At 30.5% G+C, this 23,104-nt stretch overlaps 3 protein-coding genes across 3 annotated transcripts in view; all 3 read left to right on the top strand.

The window, feature by feature from the left end:
- The first annotated feature begins 378 nt into the window (after positions 1–378).
- Positions 379–3,897, top strand: LOC136988975 (monocarboxylate transporter 12-like). The gene is made up of 6 exons (XM_067286992.1): positions 379–468; positions 546–924; positions 1,400–1,543; positions 1,629–2,699; positions 2,778–2,903; positions 3,011–3,897. Exons 2-6 carry the CDS (start codon positions 678–680, stop codon positions 3,193–3,195), a joined length of 1,773 nt encoding a protein of 590 aa, XP_067143093.1. The 5' UTR covers positions 379–468; positions 546–677; the 3' UTR covers positions 3,196–3,897.
- Positions 3,898–6,920: 3,023 nt separating this feature from the next.
- LOC136989118 (monocarboxylate transporter 12-like) lies at positions 6,921–13,777 on the top strand. The gene is made up of 7 exons (XM_067287217.1): positions 6,921–7,028; positions 7,152–7,378; positions 7,456–7,599; positions 8,378–8,817; positions 8,979–9,375; positions 9,443–9,568; positions 13,636–13,777. The coding sequence occupies exons 1-7, from the start codon at positions 7,009–7,011 to the stop codon at positions 13,764–13,766; spliced, it is 1,485 nt and encodes a 494-aa protein (XP_067143318.1). The 5' UTR covers positions 6,921–7,008; the 3' UTR covers positions 13,767–13,777.
- A 1,983-nt stretch (positions 13,778–15,760) lies between these two features.
- The window catches only part of LOC136989008 (growth hormone-regulated TBC protein 1-A-like), a 34,487-nt gene continuing 27,143 nt past the window's right edge, over positions 15,761–23,104 (top strand). The window contains exon 1 of the mRNA XM_067287026.1: positions 15,761–15,897. Within this exon, the coding sequence (XP_067143127.1) occupies positions 15,875–15,897 (23 nt within the window). The 5' untranslated portion in view covers positions 15,761–15,874. The remainder of the gene's footprint in view (positions 15,898–23,104) is intronic.

Genomic DNA, 23,104 nt, shown 5'->3' on the forward strand with positions numbered 1-23,104 from the left:
ATATATTTAAAAATTCTCGTTTTTAATGTTTTATAATTTATAAAATAATTTTTAAAGTTTTATCAAAAGTTATGTAATTTTTTAAACTAGAATTATTAGTTGAATTTAAAGATAAATATTTTTTAAATGTTTATTTATCTTTTGATATTAAACAGGTTTAAGAGAATTTAGAGAAATTCTTGAAATACTTTTTCTTTTTAAATTTTTATTCAAAATCAAAATGTAACTTCCGTCTTATCGTCGCATTTTCGTTATTATTGTATTGATTGGATAGTAACAATGTAACCTTCAATACTATTGGTCAATCTCAGCAATTTAACAATCTAAGGGACCATATATTTATATAAATGTCGATTATAAATAGACCATGTCAGGTCACAAATAATCTTTCTTATTAAGATATCACATACGGCAGCACATTGATAAATTCCCGAAAGTTTTGATATACAGTACTAAGATTTTCTGGAAGTAAGGTTAAGTACTTGAATTAGATTATATTTTTAATTATATTTAAAAATCTAATTCGTGTTTATTTTTATTGTTAGGGAACAATGTGGAAATTTCGAAGATAGTGAAGAGAATATTTTAAATTCTTTTGCATCACTTTTTAATTTAATCACATTTTTAAAGATAAAATAAAGAAATAAAGAAAAATAAACAAGACATCTGCCATAAAAATGAGTGGTAAAAAATCAGAAAAAAGTGGAACAAACGAGGATACTTCTTGTGAAGACGAATTCGTTCCTCCGGATGGAGGTTGGGGTTGGATTGTAGTGTTTTCGTCATTTATGATTCACGTAATTGCTGATGGAGTCACTTATACTTTCGGAATATTTTACACTGAATTTCTGAAGTATTTCAACGATTCTAAAGGAACAACAGCTTGGGTAACGTCAATTATGGTTGGCACGACTTTCTGCATTGGTAAATATTTTCATTTCGTATAATATTTAACGTATATTATTTTATCATTTATTATACTGTATTAATTTAATGCTTACCACGTTAAATTAATGAATCTAAACATTTTATAAATTTTTAAAATTTAAAATTATAAATAAAATATTTTATGTAATTTATATATACAACTGCTATTTAGATATTTATATTTTTTCATATATTTATTAATAAAAGTGATAATTCTTATATACTTTAATGACAAAACAAATCATATAAATTTAATAATTTTAACGATTATTGTTTATGATATAAAATTTAAAATAAAATATTAAAGATATAAAATAAGTTACATAATTTATTACTGTTTTTTTAACCTAAATGAGAAGTAAAGTTTATCTTGATAATATAACAAACACGATAGAATTAGAATGATAATGTATTCTAGATGATGATCTTTTTACTTGTCTAAAATAATATATAAACAATAAACATTTTATAGGTCCAATTGCTAGCGGGCTAACCAATAGGTATGGATGCAGAAGAGTAACGATAATAGGATCAATTTTAGCTTCTTTTGGCCTGTTGTTGAGCATATTTGCTCCAAATGTTATCTATCTATACTTTACAATTGGACTTTGTACAGGTCAGTAAATACACCAAGGTTGAATGTTGAAGACCTATTTAGAATTTTAATAATTTATATAATTCTTATATTTATGTATTTTTAGGTGCTGGATTCGGCTTGATGTATTTACCAGCAATTGTTTGTGTTACCTGTTATTTTGAAAAAAAGAGAGCTTTTGCTACTGGAATTGCCGTTTGTGGATCCGGAATTGGCACTTTTGCTTTAGCTCCTTTCGTTGAATTTTTAGTAGATCGTTATGGATGGAAAGGTGCTATGCTAATTGTAACCGGGATTGTTCTTAATTGTTGTATATTTGGAGGTCTTTTTAGACCTCTGGAAATGAAAAGTAAAAAACAAAAACAACCGATGAAATCAGTATTGATTATGAAAGAAAATCCACACCTTTCGTTGGAAAATGGAATTTTCAAAGGAGATAAAACAAATTTAGAAGTAAGAAGAATAAGAGCTATTTCATTTCCAAGTCATTCCATGTCAGATTTGATGCCAAATCATCCTCTATTGATGCAAATAGCGAAAGAAGAATGTGTATCCGAACGTCGAAGAATGAGTGATTCAACTCCACACAAAGAAACCGGAAGTAACAAAAACCTACAATGCAATGGCGAAAGTCCTCATATTGGACCCTTATATCGCAAAGATATTTTTTATAGCGGAAGTTTACTCAATATACCAGAATATCGTTCTAATCCTAATTTATATCATTCGCAAATTATTTCCATTCCCAAACAAGAAACAACCGAAATTGCAAAATCTACATTAACAAAATTATTTGGATGCTCCAAAGAAATGCAAGATACTTTTAAAGAAATGATGGATTTTCATTTAATGAAAAATATAATATTTCTCATGTTTGGATTTTCTAATTTTTTTACAAACATCGGTTTTAACGTTCCATATGTATATAGTAAAGACAGAGCTCTAGAAACTGGAATTGCCGGAAATGAAGATGCCAGTTTTCTCTTATCAATAATTGGTATTGCAAATACATTAGGACGTGTACTTCTTGGTTATCTATCGGATAAACCTTGGGTGAATCGACTTTGGCTTTATAATTCATGCTTAACAATCTGCGGTCTTTCAACGTCCTTGAGTTTTCTGTGTACCGATTATAAATCAATGGCCGTTTATTCAATCGTTTTTGGAGCAACAGCGGGTATGTTTATAAAAGATCGTTGATTAAATATTCATAAAATATTTTTTAAATCATTTTAATTTATCTCCATTTGTACAGGTGCTTACGTTAGTCTTACATCTGTCATTCTTGTCGATCTACTCGGTTTAGATAAATTAACAAATGCTTTTGGCCTTCTACTTGTCTTTGAAGGTATTGCTTGTCTCGTAGGTCCACCAATTACAGGTAAGTAGTTTTAATTTGATATAATAGAATGAAATTTTATTATTCTTTTGATTATACTTTATTTTTTTATTTCTAACTTTAAGTAATTTTCTAAAAATAATTTATAGGTTGGCTGTATGACTGGACGGGTTCTTATGATCCAGGATATCATGTTTCAGGAGCTATGATTGCAGTGAGTGGCTTGATGTTATTTGGAATACCATTTATAAAACGATGTCAAGCCAGATATAGTCAGAAAAGCAGTCAAGAAGAATTTGTTCAGAATGGAGAAATAGCGAAAACATTCTCTTAATAGTGATATAATTGAAAAGTAGATATTTTAAACTTTTACAGTATGATAACAATACTTAGCCAAAAACAACAAAAGCTTTCTCACTAGATTCATATAAATTAAAATACAAATACATACATTGCAACGTATATCATGTAAATAAAGTATTTTATGTTCTGATTTGAAGTGAAAACATCATACTTAAAACTTTATTTAAAAATAAAAGTACATATAAAAATAATATGAAACCAAGTAGGTATTTTCTGTTAATAAAAAGTATTATCAATTATGAAATAAATTTTGGGGTTTTAAATTATTGGCAACGATTAAAGTGAATCACGAAATTTTACTAGTTAAAAGAACTATCAGTTCTTATGGAAAAAATACATTTTGTTACCTAATTAATTTACATCATTCAAATATAGTATAGTAATTTTTATTCGAATATTCATTAATCCATTGTTAACCTAATTAAAAGAATAATTTTGCTTGAGTTTCGCATATTTATCTGTTGTTTTAAGAGCTTGCAATGTCAGTTTGCAAAAATCATTTGTACAGTGTCATGAAATGTGTAAAATTTCACTACCATTTTGAATGTAAGTGTTCGTCAACATCGAATTTATGATCAATGTGCTGTTCGTATGAATTAGACATATTGTATATGTACAAATACTTATACTTTATGTTCTATGTACAAATATTGGTACAATAATAAAATTGTTGCATTTTTAAAATTAAAACAAAAAGTATTCTTATAATTATGAAATACAAAATTCAATTTTTGAAATAAATAAATAAATAAATAACTTTTAATAACGTCACATTTATGTTTCTATAAATAAAATTATACTATTTTAAAAATAAATGTTTTAATAATCAATAAAATGAAAAGTTTTTAATCAACAGGACTAATTAAAATTCTTAGAATTTTATTGACTTATTTAAAATATTAATAATGACAGTTTTATACAACTGATTGCTGATATCTTTATAAAATCTTAATTTTGATAAAATTGACTTTTAGATTTTTATTAAATTTGAAATATAAACTTTAATTTTCTTTATGATTTTTCTATCTTCTAACTTTTTATTGATATATTTTGTATACTTTTTTGTTATTAGATTTTGTAAAAGAATTTCAAAAACGTTTCCTTTATACCTATGAGTCCAGATCTTAAACATTAATTAGCGGTACCCACAAGATTTTTACCTATATTATTGTTTTCTACATTTCGCCTCTAAGCGCCAAGCTTATCTTAACCAAGGGAAAACTGTTAAGAAAAATTTTGACCGTCGTCTAAATTGTCATAAATTTTTACTTGGCGAAATGTTTTTACATCTCAGATGCTTTTGTTTTGACATACTTCTTAATTATACAGACATTATATTTGCTATAAATAATATCAAACAATATAGTTTTAAAACGAAACAAATAATCTTGCCTACGTTTCAATAAAATAGTAATTTGAGTATATATTCGATAGTCGTCTAGACTCAAAGGCAGGGCCGGCTCGTTCATATAGGCGAACTAGGCGATGGCCTAGGGCGCTTGAATTCGGGGGCGGCAAGGCAATGATAATGAAATTTATGTAATTGTAATATAACTATATGCTTCAAATAAATAAAGCTTATAATAACATACTCGTATGTTTAATTTTCCCTTGGTTTATTGTACATTAGTTGTAAACTAGTAATTAAAACTTTTAAAGAGAGAAATTGTAAAAACAATAGAAAAATAATATCGTTTTATAAAAAAAAAAAAAGTGTAACGACGTGTCGTTAGTGACAGCAGATTTTTTTTAAATAAGAAAATATATTTATATAGGTACTATGCTGTTTTATTACGTATTTTAATAAAAATTAGATACTCTATTTTACATTGGTGTTTTATATTGTTGCGATATTTTTTTAAATGAGGCGACGTGAAAGTCATTTGCCTAGGGAGCTGAGTTTGCTCGGGCCGGCATTGCTCAAAGGTAGCTCGCACCAACTTTTCAGTAAACGAGAGTAGTCAACGAAAGTTTCGTTCGTAACGAGAACGTTCTTTGTTCTTTAACGTCACAAATTTTATAATCGAAAATCACAAAAATCACGCAGTCGTTAGACCTGCTCGTACACTAACGGATGAATCGCTGCGGAACTCTAGCATCTACAGCAAGAAGATGACAGTGCCACACTACACGGCAAAGATTCTGACGCTACTTGTAGTTCAAGTCTACTAACTTTTTGATCACATCCTGTATAATAATAATATCAAACATTGATAAACACGCTAAATTTCCAGGCAACTAGTAAAATATAATTGAAATCCAAGAGTCCCAGTGATCTAGATTGTTTCGTCTCGAATTTAGCTATTTTTTAGATTTTATTTAATTATTATAAAGAAAATGAGATCAGACTAACGAAGTTTAGAAAAAAAATTGTAAATGTTAGTAACGAATAACATCTTCATTAAGTCCGATCTCTTCCACGATATGGCACATGACAACTCTCTATCTCGCCACTCCTTTAATATTAAGGAGCTATAATAATATTAATATTAATAAAGAGCATCAATGCTTCTTATACACAAGTTATCATGTCAAATTTCGTTTCTTATAGACGCCAACACACACATGCACGGAATATTTCTTTCTTTTTTTTTTTTTTTTTACTTTTGGGTTCAGGAGGTCTCAAAACGTGAAGATTTACAAAAGACTGAGGGTCAAATTTGACACGATTCCAATGCTTATTATGTATATATAACAGCGGGAAAGTATAATTAAGAATGTTTAGGAATTAATTTAACTTATCGTTACAGAATATGTTGTCTTGTTTAAAAACGTTTAAATAAAGGGTTAAAGAAAGAAATGTCTTGTTATTTACTTTAAAAATTAAAAAAAAAAAAGCTAAGTATAGTCATTTTGATTTGCATCATCTTAGTTAAGGGTTAAAAAACTCCTCCTTCCCTTTGCACACTTTTACACAACGAGTTAGAATATTCTAGCTCGTTGCCTTTATACAATACAAATGCCACGCCCTCTTGACTAAAAGGAAAATGGCGGACCTGTATTCAATTTTTTTCCATCACGGCATCGCTATAGCCACTCTATGTAGTATATTCTAGCTCGTTGGGAATAACTCAAAAATGAAAAATATTTGAAAACTTATAAATGCCTTTTATTAACATGTGCAAGGTGATTGTATTGTGAATGGTCCGATAAACCATATTTACTATCATAAATGTTTTTTAAAATAACGTTTTAAAGTTTGAACAAATAAACTTTAATTTTTGCGTGTGTATGTGTGTGTGTGTGTGTGTGTATGTGTGTGTGTGTGTGTGTGTGTGTATGTGTGTGTGTGTATGTGTGTGTGTGTGTGTGTGTGTGTGTGTATGTGTGTGTGTGTGTGTGTGTATGTGTGTGTGTCGTTTGGTCTGGTGAGGTACAGCAACGCAATATGTGGATGATATACCAAGGAATGCCTCTCGAATTACTTTTACGGGAAACTGGCCCGTATTTAGATGTTAAACACGTGAAAAAACCCAGAAAGCTCCACAGTTCCAGCCCGTTGATGAGGCGCGAATCCGCGATCCAGTGTTAGGTGGTTTTATCCATTCGGGCACTGTTAGGCCTTGTGCTAATGGAGTGGGCTAGAAAGCAGCTACATCCCTTCAGTGAATCCATCTGTCCCTAAAAAAAAAAAAAAAAATGAATATCTATTTTTATTTATAATTTCTTGAATATTAAATAATGAATGCTTAACAATGGTTTTTAATCTATTTATTGCAAAGTTTACTTATTGATTTATTAAAAATAAATATTGCTAAGAAATATTTTGTCCTTAGAAATAATAATGAACGTGGAATTCAAGTGGTATACTTCTTTTTTCCTTTTACTTTTATTGGAAGTATTCATAATTTTCTACAATTTTTAAATACTATTAAACTAATTACAATGTGAAAATTAAACTAAATTTTGAAAAATTCGTCATCACAGCTTTCAGAATCTAAAAGACAAAGTTCGCAAAGTTCTGGAAACTGAAAAATTAGAACAAGGATGCAATTGGATAATTGTTTTTGCAGCTTTTATGATTCATATAATTTCCGATGGAATAGTTTATACTTTTGGTATATTTTATTCCGAAATTATTCACAATAACGGATATAATAGCGGTGAAACAGCTTGGATTCCATCAACTATGAGCGGAATGCTTAATTTTGTCGGTAAATTCATATTTTATAGTAAATTCAATCAACTTTAAATTTTTCGTATAATAAATATAATTTTAACATAATTTTAGGACCATTAGCTGGAGTTCTGACAAATAAATATGGTTGCCGATTTGTGTGCATATTAGGATCTTTGGTATCATCTGCTGGATATGCACTTGGCTCTTTAGCTTTTAATATAACATATTTATACTTAACTGTTGGATTATGTACAGGTAACTTTTATTAATAAGCTTGCACGATTATTCAAAATCAAGTAGAACTGATTTTTTTAAAACTCTTTCTGCCCTGTGGGCACTAAGAAGGCCGCTAACCCATAATCGGCTTCTTAAAACGCGATGCATGGACAATCTGCCAAGAAGGACACCTCCCGGGAGACTTTCTGTGGGAAATTGGGCTCTATTTAGGTATTAGACACGTAAAGGAAACCTCAGGCACAAAAAAATCCTCCCGACCTCTCAGCAAAACCTCTCCAAAATACCTTGTACATAGAGTAAATGCAATTGGACAAACGATACATGAATCCCAAGTAAATTTTCAGGGGCGCGTTATCCAATGAGCTAAAAGGACACTTGCCTTGGACCCCCACCAACAGGGGGCCCCACACTAATCTTTTATAAGATAACATTTCTACAAAAAATCTCCCCGGAGAAAAATGTCTGGAGTCAACACCATTCAAATTTCGAAATTATTTAAAATATTTTAAGTTTATTTTATGTACTGTTTTGAAAGTATAATATGTATTTTATATTTCAGTGCAGATTATTTTCTGATTGCTTCACAACTTTGGATTCTTACAGAAATATAAATGAATGATTTTATTATATATAAAATATTCATTATTAATAGTTATTGCAAATGAATTAAAATTTTGTATAATAATAATAACATATACTGTATAATCTCAATCAGTTGCATTTATATATTTTTAATTCATTATATGCAATTATTTAGTTAAAGAAAAACCTATTATAACACAATTTTTGTTTACAGGTGCAGGAATTGGGCTTATGTATTTTGCTGCAATAATTTCTGTAAATCATCATTTTAACGAAAACCGATCTTTTGCAACTGGCTTGGCTGCATGTGGATCTGGAATTGGAACTTTTATTCTTGCTCCAGTTTTACAGTTTTTAATTAACGTTTACGGATGGAAAGGAGCGATGTTTTTTGCTTCTGGATTTCTGTTTAGTGGATATATATTTGGAACACTTTTGAGCCCGATTTCACGCGTAAAAAAGAGTAATTGGAAATTCGGTTCAGTTCATTCAGTTCACAACAATGATAAACAGATTAATTTAATTTTACCAAGAAAATCGATATCTCTTCCAATACTGAGTGAATATTCTTCGTTTTCCATTTTAAATAATTCAAAAATATCAAATAATTATTTCAGCGACCCATCTCTCATTCACGATAAAGAAAATTTCGAGGTACAAGAACCAATTGTTAAAATCTATATTACAATACTCATAAATTAAATATTATTTATTATCATTATTAATTCCCGATACAATTTTATTTAAACATTTTTATTTGTTAATTAGTTATAAATTAATGGACTGTGCATAAATATTATTTATTTGTTTTACAGATATTAATTATAAACGAAGTACCCAATAAACAACGAAACGAATTTTCAGGATATTTTAATTTTAACATATTTCAAGATTCTATTTTTATTATTTACATTTTTTCAAATTTTTTAACTTTTCTGGGAATTGAAACGGTATCGATCTACACAGTTGAAAAAATTACACATAAAAACATAGCAACTAAAAGAGAAGCAAGCTATCTTATATCTGTCATTGGAATATTTAACACGTTAGGAAGGATAATTTTTGGATATATTTCAGACAAATGCGGACAGAACCGACTTTGGTTATACATTGGATCATTAGCTGTTTGTGGGTTTTCTATAAGTCTTAGCACCTTTTACTTTAATTACATTCAAATGATTATCTTTTCAGCAATTTTTGGTTTATTTTATGGTAAGTTTGCAAAATTCTGTTCTAAATTTTTGTTTTAAAATAAAATTAATTCACAACTACAACACAGGGGCCTATATTTCGTTGTTACCCATTATTCTTGTTGACCTTTTTGGATTAGAAAAATTAACAGATTCTTTTGGATTTGTCCTTTTCTTTCAAGGAATAGCGTCATTTTTTGGTATACCAATAACAGGTATAAATATTTAATAAAAGTAACATTATATTAATATAATAAAATTTAGAATGAAATAAATGTTATCTATATGTTCATTATAAAAATATAATTTAATTATTTGCAATTTAAACATACATTAAATTAATTATATAACAAACCAGTAACGAGTTGCTCAACTTTCTGGGCGACATTTAAAATTTTGATAGCGCCATCTGTTATCATATTTTATTTAAAAACTTTTTATATTTTTAACTATTATAAAATGACAAAAATCTAAAAATCTTAAGTTTGAAGGTAGGGATGAGTTTTATAAAAGAAAAAAAAAAAAAAAAAAAAAAATTGTAAATGCTAATAACGAGTAAACTCGTCATTAAGTCCGACCCTACTGGAGATACACACAACCCCGTTATCTTCCCACCCCCTCGACCTTTAACCACCAAAATATAGTAGTATCAATCCGCTAATAACAAACCTCCCTGCGAAATTTCAAAAATTTTCGACAAAAACACAAAAATTATTAAGCTTAAATTAATTAAATTAGTTTAATTAAAATTACTCTCAATTTTTTTTATCTGTCGACGTTTCAATATATCATAAGTCCAAAAATGTAAAAATCTTGGGAACCATTTTTTACAGATCGCCATACGTTCCCTCTGTTATATATAGGGCCTAACAGCCGAGAAAATAAAAATTGTTGCTGAAACACGCCATAACTCTTTAACTTGTAATTATATATCCACGAGACAAGTTTAATTAGTAAAAAGATTATTTGAGATTTATATAAAAATTAAAGTATTAAGTAGTGAAAAAGCCAATCTTCACTGGAGGCTAAACAGTTCGAACTTGTACTATATTCGAAACGTTCCGAACGATTCAAAATTTAAAGTAAAATTGAATGTATGACATATAAAGCACTAATTGTTGTTTATTAAAATAAATTTGGCTACTCTTTACCAATAGAAACGTGGCTCTGAAAAGAGCCGTTTGATTACTAGATTAACATTAATCTAGCAATTCCATTTCCAGTTCTCGGATATATTGGTGAAGATTGCCGTTCTACTGACTCCCTATTTTCTTTCTGCCGCGACTACCCCTTCTTCGAGATCTTCCGCTTCGTCCCTTTCTCCTCTTAGATCGTCCTCTTTCTTTACTCCCTCTCATCCTTTTCGATTTTGATCGTCTTCTTCCGACCTTTCTTGCCTTCGATCGCTTCCTAGATGTTCCGTGTTTTCCAATTCTCTTCTTTCCTATACGTTTTCTTAGAATGTCGTTTCTAATTTTTCTGCTGGCGGCGTTAACGACGTCGTTTATATTCCGAAGCAGTTTTCGATCCGCGGGAGTCAGTCTCTTCACTCGAGAGGAATCTTCCTCTAACACGGAGGGAGTGAGATCGCGTTTTTTCTTTTCCGTTTCCCTACGATCGTTCATGATGATGTTGTTCTTCTTTCGAACGAAAGCAGAATAACGAAATTCGATGTTTCGAACGATGTTTAAAGAAACGATTCTGTTCTACGCCAATCGGATATTTAAATTCAAATTTAAACATGATTTTTGTTTTTCTTCTTTGAAACGAGAGTTGTAATTTCATTGGCGTTATTTAAAATGTTTATGGCAGTAATTTAAAAAATATATAAGCTCTTAATTTAGTTAAGAAAATTTGACGAATAACTTTAATGTTTTCGCAGTTTATATATTGAAATCATGAAGGAACATGGACAATGTGTAATATTCTTACATTTGATCGATAACAAATGCTTTTGTCCTACAGCCGTTATGGCACATTGTCACATTTTGTGAACTCTGATTGATTTCAATTGATGACTAGAAAAAAGTTCTTTTTGTGCCCATTAGATGTAGAGTCAAAATAAGGAAAAAAATCAAATGTGATGAATTTGTCAATATTTCATAAATCCATTAGTTTAATAAAAACTAGAAAATAAAAAGAATCTTATTTATTATTTAGTTCAAAAATGACAAACATGAATACATTTTGATGAATTTCATTCTGAATTTTTATTTACAGTATTTTGAAATGACAAACACTTCAAAATACTGTAAATAAAAATTAGAATAAAACATCAAAATTGCTTGCAGCTTGAGAATAAAAAAAATTAATTTGGATTTTAATTAAAATTCTAATTTAATTTCAAATATTGTTTTAAAACATTTTAAAATGTGTTTTAAGTAAGTTCTAAATTTATCTACAGTTTTAAACTGAATTATTTAATAAGACAGCGTATACAAAAATTAAATACTTAATTTGTTAGTAGAAGTGATACTTGTCAACTGATAATAATTATCAATAATTTAGAGGCATGCCGATGTAACGCGTTACTGCCATAGCATTTGATTGGCTTACGAACGGTGGATTAGCTCTTCAGCAAATTAGAAATGAATTAATTAAAATATGGAATAGTAGGTGGTTAGAAGAGACTCGAGGGAGGAAAACTTTGGAGTTCTTTCCTACTGTATATGCTGGGCTGAAAGCGCATTGGGTCATCCCAGATTATTATGTTAGCCATTAAAGTGTCAGACCTTGGAAAAGTAGTTTTGATTTTGGTCTTGTATAGTCCAGAAGTAAAACTTGGTAACTGACTTTGAGAAACGTGACAGAATAGCAAATGGGACATGAGTTACTCATTTTGTGCCACTGATAACGAAAATAGAATAATCAAATGTTAAGCACAATGGTTCATCTTAAAAAATGACAGAATATTATATCATATTCGCGATGATAAGCATTGGAAATTAATTGCATTAGTAAAATACAGTATTTGGTTAGAAATTGTTTTGCTATTGTATATAAATAATATTGAAGATTTATATTTAGTGTAATTAACTATAATTCAAGTTAACATTTTTAAATGATATATAATTAGTGAAGTAAAGATATTTTTAAAAATTAAAAAAAAATCTAATTAGTAAACAGGATAAAAAAAACATTTTATGATAAAATATTTACAGTACATAATATCTCTGTTCCAGAACAATGACATGAATGCTGAATTAATAACTTTTTAGTAAATGTTTTCATATTTGAGGTTTTATTTTCATAACGCGCTGAATCCAATGTTATCTCTGCATTAATCTACTGTTTTATTTTCAAATATTAAAGTGTCCTATTTAACTTAAAGTCCTTGTTACATGTTTTGCATTTCTATATAATCTTTATATTGCTTTTTTCTAAGGACTTTGGCAGCACTTTAACACATAGTTATAGTAACATGTCTAAATTAAACTGTCTGACGGCCGGATGGCCGAGCGGTAAAGGTGGCAGCCTACCGCTCTGGGGGACCCGGGATCGAATCCGAACGGGTCGAATAATCCCCAGGAATTTTTCGGGGAGTGGTCCGTTCGGATATGTCGGGCCCCGTCCCTCACCACCCGGTTGCCCCATTGTGGGCCTGGCCGAACCCATAATGGGCCTACTAAAAGAGGCCCTCTTAGTGCCCACAGGGCGGAAAGAGTTAAAAAAAAAAAAAAATTAAACTGTCCACCCAGACTCTTTAACATACCTGCCACCTTTTTTTTTGTAACTTTCTGTCCAGTGGGCACTAAGAGGGCCTCCTATAGCAAGCCCATTATGGGTTCGGCCAGGCCCACAATGGGGCGGCCGGGTGATGAGGGACGGGGACCGACGGGGACGGACCACCCCCGAAAAATTCCTGGGGATTTTTCGACCCGTCCGGATTCGATCTCGGGTCCCCCAGGGCGGCAGGCTGCTAACCTTGACCGCTCGGCCATCCGGCCGTGATATATCTGGCACCTTAACGCGTGATAGATACTGGCTGGATGGCCTAAATTGAAAAAATTTTGAGTTAAAAAAATGGTTCTGTTAGTACCCATATGGCAGAAAGAATTAAAACTAAAAAATAAAAATAACAATTCAGAAGCATTTTCAATGGGAAAATTTAAAATTCTTAATTTAAATTTCTACTTCAAAGCTTTCGTTTAAATTAATTTTCGGTTGGCATAAATTAGGATAGGATTTCTTTTTTATACATTTTTAATTGCTTTCTTAAACTATTTTTTCACTTTAAGAAATTAATTTCATTTTAAAATAATTATATTTTAATTTATTTCAGGATGGTTATATGATCAAACTGGATCTTTCGAACCTGGATTTTTATTTTCTGGAATCTCCGTTTTATTAAGTAGTTTTGTCATGTTTGCAACACCAGTTTTTCAAAACAGAAATATCTTCGATCTACCCTAATTTGAAAGCAAAGAAATTGAAGAAATATGAATTTAATTTCTACATCATATTAACTTTACATATATTCATTCATAATGATAAATAAAGCTTCTAATATTTATTCAATAATCAAACATTAAACTTATAATCTGGTCTTTTAAATTTATGTTAATATATAAAAATTAAAACTTTTTTAAAACTTTTTTCAGCTTGTGGGCACTAAGAGGGCCTCTTTTAGCAAGCTCATTAGGGGTTCGACCAGGCCTACAATGGGGCGGCCAAATGGTGAAGGACAGGGCCCGACAAAATTCAGATGTCCTTTTACAGACGTCCGGATTCGAATCCGGGTCCCCCAGAACGATAGGCTGTCACCTTGACCGCTCGGTCTTGCGATTGTCTTTAAAAATTAAAACTGAAGAATAATACAAATATTCAGAAATATTTAATTTAGAATATATTTAACTGATAAATGTCATTCATTATCACATATTTTTCATGCAGTAATATGCAAAACAGTTTATCATCATTTATCTGCAGATTATCTTGAAACTTCTGAAGATAACAATTTAGAATGATAAGATATAAATTTTCTTCCAAACAAATTCAAAATTTTATTCTAATAGTATACCTTTTCATAAGATGATTGCATATGTATGTTCACACAAACATATTCATACACATCAAACTTTCCACGCTGTGGGCACAAAAACAGCCGTTTTTTCATGTCATCATGGGTTATCCAAGCTTATTATGAGATGCTGTTTTGTTTGTTTATTAAGTTACGGCAACACAACACTTGGGCGATCTGCCTAGGGAGAATGCCTTTCGAGAGGTCTTTTTATGGGTAACTGGCGCCTATTCAGGCGTTACAGACGTGGAGAAAACCTGGAAAACTCCACGTGGCCAGCCCGTCCTGGCGAGGCGCGAACCCACTCGGAGCCACGTGAGGACCAGGACCCGAGACCAACAAACCATAAAAAGTTCTTGGAGATCTATATATCGACTGGATTGCCGAAGCGATAGTCTGACGCTTTCTGAGATCCAATATGGAATTTTAATTAAAACTAAAACTCTTTCCGCCCTGTGAGCATTAGTTGGTCGCGGTTTAGCGCTTCGCCAACGGACTAGTCACGTGAAATTTTCCGTGCTTTCTTTATGTGTCTAAAACCAAAATAAGGATCATTTTTCCATCGAGTCTTCTCTGGAAGCATCGCCTAAATGTTGCATTGCTTTATTCCATCAATCCAATCCCATTTCTAAAAGTCGAATGCTCTATAAAAACATTCAGAATCGAATAAGCAACTCTTAGTGCAATAGAAAATCTGCACGTTTAGAAAATTTCTTTTCAGGGTGTGTGTGCAAAAAATAAACTAAAAAATAAAAAAGGAAGAAGTTATTCCGGATTTTTGGTTTACACGACTACTAACTACAGCCGGATGGCCGTAGTTAATACCAAAGATGCAACCTACTGCTCTGGAGATTTGGGATCAAATCTAGACCAGTCGAAAAACGCCAGGATTTTTTCGGGTGTAGTCCGTCCGGCTACGTCGGGCCCATCCTTCACTATTCAACTGCTCCGTCGTGCGTCTGTCTGAATCCATAATGGGATTTCTAAAAAGGCTCTCTATGTGTCTACAGGACGGAAAGACTTCAAAAAAGATATTATTGAAAATAAAAATTGATGGAACTTTTACTTGAATTATTGTTGGTTTATCCTCCTTGTTTTTCATTTTTTTTTTTAAATTTTTTATATGAAATACATTGAAGTATATGAATGCTTTCTGTTATATACGAGTTACAGATTTTAACTAAATTGAAATTTTCATTTAAAATTTTTAATCTCAATTTTAAATATTAAATATTCAATTCAAACAGGAAGGCGGGCATATAACAAATTTTCAAAATATAATTTCAAAGTTTGCATTAATAATAAACTGTCGACAATAGTCGTAATACTTAAATTACATTTTGCTACGATAATTTTTGCTTTCTCTTACTCCAATTATTACGGGGTAATATAAAAAATAAACCATATTTTTTTTTTAAACAAAATAATCATAAAAGTCGGCGAAAATTTATTCAAATCGATACCATCTTGCGGTCGTTCGTTGTACTAAAGTAAAATAGCGATGGCTCAAGAACGCCGCTTGAGGTAAGAAACTAAATAAAACTATTTAATTAATCATCGATATAAAATAAATTTTGAATAACCGATTAAAATGTCTTACGCGAAAAACTTTTCTCATTTTACACCATTGTCGTTAAAATGTAAGTGTATTTAAGCACGGGTACTTTGCAGTTTTTATATCGAAGCGGGAGTAAACGCCCCTTTTATTCTATTACAATTCAACGTATTATTAAAAGTGACTTTTCGTATAATAATAATTATAAATAAATAATTATCAGAGAAATAAATTTTGAAATAATCCATAAAATTCTTATTATTACCGTCTGTTTCAAGCGTCAGATCTTTATGATGATAAATTTAACAATCTGGATCGTTTAAATTAAATGAAATTTTATTAATGAAAATTAATAGGCATTTACGCGGATTTTACACTTGATTAAATCGTGTTGATATTATTATTATTAATAAAAAGGAATTTGTGTGACAAATGCCTGTCTATTTTTGTTGATGCGGGAAGTACCGTATTTAATTAATATACTTCCTGTACAGTACACATGTAAACTTTCGTCAATTGATTTCTTTGTTAACGTAATGGTATAAGGAAAGAATTAAAATATGCCATTAAAAGTGCTTACATGTTAATTTCATAAATAAATATGGTTTTTGAAAACAATGCTTTAATTAAATATTCTTAAAAGAAGTTTGTTTATTGTTGAGAGAAAGTATTCACATAAATATTACATTATTGTGTTATTGAGAAGTAGAATAATTTCTTAAATAAATCAAATATTTAAGTTCGTGTTTATTTTTTTAACGTAAAAAATATTACGGTATGCTCTTGCTAATCCGGACTCTCGATTATTCGGCGTATCTTTTTTTTTTTTTTTTTTTTTGTTTTTTTATGTATGTACTTGGCGACCTTTAGAATGAGGAATAGCTGGAACATCGATAGAGAAGTGTCAACGGCATAAAAAGCAAAAAAAAATTCTTTATTAACATTGATGTTGCAAATACGTATGTTAGAATTAAATTTTGTTTATTAAAGGTATTTATCTCTGCATGTGATATCGTGTAATGCTATTGCTATAAACACTGTCGAGAGTATGGTAATAGCTTCGTACTCTTTAACGTCGCAATTTAAAAAAGGTCAAATGTTTTAAGAGACAAGTTGTAAATTCCACACTCGGATTTATTATGTCTTCTGTTTTGATGTGTGTGAGTCGTGATATTGCATGATATTGCCTTCTGTTATGCTTTTGTGCAATGTTTTGCTTTGTTAATAATTTCTTTCGTTACAGTGTACTTGTGACAGTTGCTATCGGTCAGTTTATTGACTTTCACTGCAGTTATTAAGGACAGTGATTTTTCTGATTGTGATTTATTTCCTATCTCTGTCTTACTTTTTTTTATCATATTGAATATCTTTTCCTTTTGCTACACAGCAATGTGCCTGTGTGGCAAAACTGTCAGCCTTACTATTTTACAATATGAAAAATCTTTGTGAAATTCCACAAATCTCAAAGAACTATCTGGTCTCTTTTCATGAGAAAGTTCATAACACATTCTGTATATTTTTAGGTGATGAATCAGATGTTTCTTCATTTTAGGCAGAGAAGTCATAGCACTGCTCAATAATTTGATATAATTGTAAAAGTAACTTGTTTCCTTCTGCTGATGAGTTGGCCATGATTGATTTAACCACCAGACCTGAACATACAGTTTATATCTGCCATTTAAAATTATCATATTTGAGTTAAGATTATAGTCCAGTATGCTATTCATTCCAAGTAATATCAATAAGTAGAACTCACTGTGTGCACAAATGCTGCACACAGTGAGTTCTACTTCTTATTGAGTTAAGATTCTCATACCTATACCAAAATATATATAAAAATACCATTCTTGGTTCTTTTCCAATTGAATGAATCTTGGAACATCTTTGTGGTTTGATCCAGTCATTTGTAATAAAATATGTACAATGTCTTTAGCATATATATATATTGATATTAGGCTCATTAAATAAAGTGTTTGTGATAATATCAAATTATTTAAAAACACTGACAAGGGAAAAGCAGCCTGTCCACTGATGGAGCATACAAAATACTGTTGTTTGGCAACTGTGTACATATATACAGTGGTGATATTCAGCGGGTTCGCACAGGTTTGGCCAAATCCGTTGTTAAAATTTTCAGTTTTCCGAACCTTGTTAAACACATTGAACATTTCTCAGTGGTTTTGTTTTTTTTTTTTTTAAATATATTAAAATATACGTATTATACTCTGTAATACTACTAAACTAGAGCCTTATACCCCGTTTGCACCGAACATTTCAATCTAGATTGTGAGCAAGGTCGGAGACTATGTCTTGGTGCGATCTCTCTCGACTGTTTCAATTTCGACCGAAACGAGGTTTAATTGCGATCGATTCAAGAGAGTTTTTGAAACTAGATCCAGTCATAAGAGAGATCCCACAATCTCACGCGCACAAAATAATACAAGGGGGCTGTGGAACACGTGTCGGGCTATGGACAGCGAAATAAAAAAGATATTGTATTTCGAGAGATGATGACATCTGTCTATTATCAGGAGTGCCATTCGGGGTGAAAAATTTCTCTGCCTAAAAATAAAAAAAAGATCTACAGCATTAATATACTATTGTTACCTGGTCTTCGCCCAAGGCTTGTTACGTTCCAAATATGCCACTGATTATTAGATATATCGCAAGAAAAGGTATTGTATTTATTTCTAGCCAAAACTTCCATTTCGTTTGTCAGTGATTGTCAGGGAAAAATTTTCTGCTAGCGAACCCTTTGTTAACTACTTCGAATATCACCACTGCATATATACAATAAACTTATAACATTACATTTAATAAATAATTATTTATAATTATTATCATTGTATATAATTTCACAAGAATGAGAGCATACGTCATGTCATTTGTTTTCTTTAGGCAGATTTTAGGCCTGTACACATACAGTAATACAGCATACTCACTAATCTGACATCTCTTTGTGCAAGGTATGGCCAGATTAGCAAGAGTCTAGTCAGTCTGACCATATCATTTACAATCCAACTGGGGACAAATTTCAGAATCAGTGAAATTTAGGTTTAAAACTGATTGAATTTTTAGTTATTTTTTAAAATTTATATATTTATGGATCTGTAAATTGATGATGATATGTTGATGTGTAAATAAAATTACTCTATTCAAAGATTGATTCTACAATCGAATATTAAAAATGTACAAAACTAGGGAGAGTCCCCAGAAATACAGGATCATCCAGTCTAGTGTATTAAGAAAAATATTTATATTCTTGCCTGATGTATGTTATATAAAAAATGAGAGAGAATACTTGTCTACTTACTAACTTTAACATGGTTTATATTTTATGATCATATTTATGTGATCATAATTAGCATTAATAATAGAAATGATTTAATATTGTGTACTTTAAATTATTTTTAGTTAAAGCTAATGTTATCTTTTTTTATATTAGTTACATTTACACAATATAAGATAATTTAGCTCTAAGTTCTAGTATTAATTTCTAAAATCATATGAAATTAATTTTAGTTTGCATAATATAAATGTTAATTGTAAATGTGTTAAACAAATATTTGCATTGCTTGTATTATTTAGGATTGGGACAAAAATAATGCTACTTTGATTTATTTAATGTTTTAACATATGAAATGTCTTGATGCATAACTATTCCAGAATCTGTTGAAACACAATATTTTAAAAATGTTTACTTGTTGTATTGGATATTAGAATGAAGTTTATCAGCAAGAAGTTATATATTAACTTAAAAAGTTAAAAGTGAATCATAACGTATAAAAAATTTACAGCCCATTTTATAAATGGAATTTAAAAAAAAAGAAAAGCATTTCTAAATTAAAAAACTACTTTTTGGAGACCAATCTGAGAAAACAGTTCATCATCTAATGCCTAAGTACTTTTGATCTGGTCAAGCTCATCCTCAGGTGCCTAACTGCAACTGATGACAAACTTGAATGACAGTAATCTTGAGTCAAAAGTACTTTGTCATTAGAAAATAAACTGTATTTTTCAGGTTGATCTCCAAAAAGTAGTTACAACTTTTAGGTTTCATACACAAGTTGATTTAAGAATTGTTTTTCTAAATTTTATACTATAGTAAAAATGTATGTTTAAACTGCATCTCTTTTAGACTTTGCTCTGGCTCTTGTATAAGTAAACAATTTTTTTTTAATAAAAACAAAACTTGGTACACAATAATACTAATAAAAAATATTACATATGTATAAGTTAATAAATTGTAAGTGTAACTTGCAACTTAACCATGAAAAGACAAGGATATGTTTGTATGATCTGAATTTTAAACTGTTAGGACACTAACAGTTTAAAATTACAACTACAAGCCCACAAACTTTCTACTAGTAGTAATAGAGAAGAAATATCAATAATGTATTTAGATTAAAAAAAAGGGAACTGATATATAATTAAACTATTTTCTCAAAGATTTTTTAGATAGCTTACATTCAGTAGGTATGTAAGAAAGGCATTTTTTAACCTAACATAATAGTGATATAACTATAGTATTTTAACTATAAATATAGTTAAAATTAGAACAGTACTTTACTTTATATATATATATAAACCAGAACAGAACATTAGTACTAGAACAATGTATACAGGGTGGGCCAGCGAAAACGAAACGGCAGAGTGTTCGTGTTCGTCCAAGCAAAGCGCTCGGACAGGTCGATTTACTCTCGAGGGGACATCTTTTGCAATAAAGTTTTTGCGATTCTGAATACAACAGACAACAAACATTTTTTTTGAAATAAATGTTTGTTTAGTTAATACAAAATAAATGAGTTTTTAAAATTTTTTGTTGTCTGTTGTATTCAGAATCGCAAAAACTTTATTGCAAAAGATGTCCCGTCGAAAGTAAAATCAACCTGTCCGAGCGCTTTGCTTGGATGAACACGAACACTCTGCCGTTTCGTTTTCACTGGCCCACCCTGTATACTGTTATAATAGAGGATGTAACTCTTGTGCATTTCTGATGGGTGATATTTATGATTCTTGTCATGTAATTTACCCCTGGTATATATTATGCCTGGCCAGCTTAAAATGAAGTGTATCCATCATAAATTAAAAGTCGTGATCTACCATTATATTTCCCAACTTGTGGTATACAAAGTACTTATACAAGATTTACAAAAACCTGACAGCTGTCAAATGTAATTTTAAATCAGCAATTTTTTTCCCAGCTTAAAAGTTTATACATAAGTCGTTCAAAATTTACTAAACCAAAGTAGATAAAAGATACTAGCTTTTTAATTTTTTTTTTATAGACTTTAAAGCCTAAGTTCGGTTATTGAGTTACAATTTTCAAATTGCAGACTCAAATTTCCATGTCATCTGTCTGGCTATCCTTAATCTTGAGAATGAAGTTAGATGAAAATAAGAAACCAGATAGGGAAAGCTTAAGAGCCAAAAATGCCAATTTATTCAAAACAAATTTCTGATATGGACTGAAAGTTAATGATTTTTTAAAATTAAAATATGATTAAAAATTTCAACCCAGCATCGTAACAATGTCACAATAATATACAACTAGTTTGCATTTAATTTATTTGCACACAATATATTGTGCACTATAATTGAGTAAGAATAATAAATTTCTGATTATATTTAATATGAATTTACAACTGATTTTTTTAAAATTTAATTTTTTTCTTTTGGTAACTTCATATCACTATTATTAAAATAAGTGCTGTACTACTATAAATTAAAATTTAATTGAAACTTGATTGTGGGGCAGTCATTGAAAACTGTTTAGCAACATTTTTAACAATAAGGTATTTTCACTTTATGAATATTTAGGGAAATATGAAATTTTCCATTTCGTGAAAATGAATACCAAGCTATCCACCAACCAAAGCCGAATATAATTGGGTGAGAAATGGCTATAATATAGAATATATAATATAGAAATGGCTATAATATTCATAATTAATTATTATTATTATAGCCATTTCTCACCCAATTATATTCGGCTTTGGTTGGTGGATAGCTTTACATGTATCGGGTGTAGTAAAGATGTTTGATTATTTATATACGCCTTGCTGGGGTTTGCGATGGCTGGTTGAGTGCCTTGGGTTGCATGTTGTGGACGATGAATTCGTCCCCAGCCGGCTTTGTAATAACCGTCAATGGTTATAGCTTATACGTGGTATGATCAAAAGTTCAGGGACTGCAGTAATCTATGACAACAAAAGCATGTATTTTGAAGTTACAGTGTATAAAATGGATTCTACCAAACCACCTCTACGTGTTCAGGTTAATTACACCCATGTCATGTGATTAAACCGTGAACACTGCTGTTTTTTTCTGGAGATAGTTACCTTTGTTCTGTGACGTAATAAAAGTGGAGTTTCAAGAACAACCTCCAACATTTCGACTTTGCCATGGTAGAATCACCGTACACCTTTCTTAGCAATTTTAAAGTCTTCCTAGGTGTTTTACCTAAACGCTGACAAAATTTAATGTTGGAGGTTGTTCTTGAAACTCCACTTTTATTACGTCACAGAACAAAGGTAACTATCTCCGGAAAAAAACAGCAGCACTCGTGGTTTAATCACATGACATGGGTGAAATTAACCTGAAGACGTAGAGGTGGTTTGATAGAATCCATTTCATATGCTGTAACTTCAAATACATGCTTTTGTTGTCATAGATTACTGCAGTCCCCAAACTTTTGGATCATACCACGTATATGCTTGAAGAGGAGATTGGGCCGAAGGTCTGGCTAGCATATCTGGTAACGTGTCTGCACGGATAGCAGTAGTTGTGGGTTCGAGTCCCGCTTCGGGCCGATTCTTTTCTTCCAGTAATTCTAAATTAAGAGATGGCGCCTAACGTCTACCTCTATTGCCAAATTGTCTATTAATTATTAATATTATAGCCATTTCTCGCCCGATTATATTCAGCTTTGGTTGGTGGATAGCTTTACATGTATCTGGTGTAGTAAAGATGTTTGATTATGAATACCAAGGAATGGAAAGTGTTAGGTAGGAACTACTTACCTACCATCATACTTTTATTCTCTTGTAAAAGTTTATTAGATTAGATATATTTAAAAAATACTGAAAAGTATGTTTGTTGCACTGTAATGGTGTTCTAGTTTTTTTTATTTTTTTATAAACACACTGAGGTATTACAAACTAAATAGCAGCATTT

The sequence above is a fragment of the Centruroides vittatus genome, unplaced genomic scaffold, assembly GCF_030686945.1.
Source record: "Centruroides vittatus isolate TY-2023 unplaced genomic scaffold, ASM3068694v2 scaffold_435, whole genome shotgun sequence".
Classification (NCBI taxonomy): domain Eukaryota; kingdom Metazoa; phylum Arthropoda; class Arachnida; order Scorpiones; family Buthidae; genus Centruroides; species Centruroides vittatus.

Bases quoted from the DNA above. Each gene is read 5' to 3' on its own strand.
- LOC136988975 (XM_067286992.1), top strand. From the start codon at position 678: ATGAGTGGTAAAAAATCAGAAAAAAGTGGAACAAACGAGGATACTTCT. The intron at 925-1,399 runs GTAAATATTTTC...AACATTTTATAG, and splicing joins TGGCACGACTTTCTGCATTG to GTCCAATTGCTAGCGGGCTA. The intron at 1,544-1,628 runs GTCAGTAAATAC...ATGTATTTTTAG, and splicing joins TACAATTGGACTTTGTACAG to GTGCTGGATTCGGCTTGATG.
- LOC136989118 (XM_067287217.1), top strand. From the start codon at position 7,009: ATGAACGTGGAATTCAAGTG. The intron at 7,379-7,455 runs GTAAATTCATAT...ACATAATTTTAG, and splicing joins CGGAATGCTTAATTTTGTCG to GACCATTAGCTGGAGTTCTG. The intron at 9,376-9,442 runs GTAAGTTTGCAA...ACTACAACACAG, and splicing joins AATTTTTGGTTTATTTTATG to GGGCCTATATTTCGTTGTTA.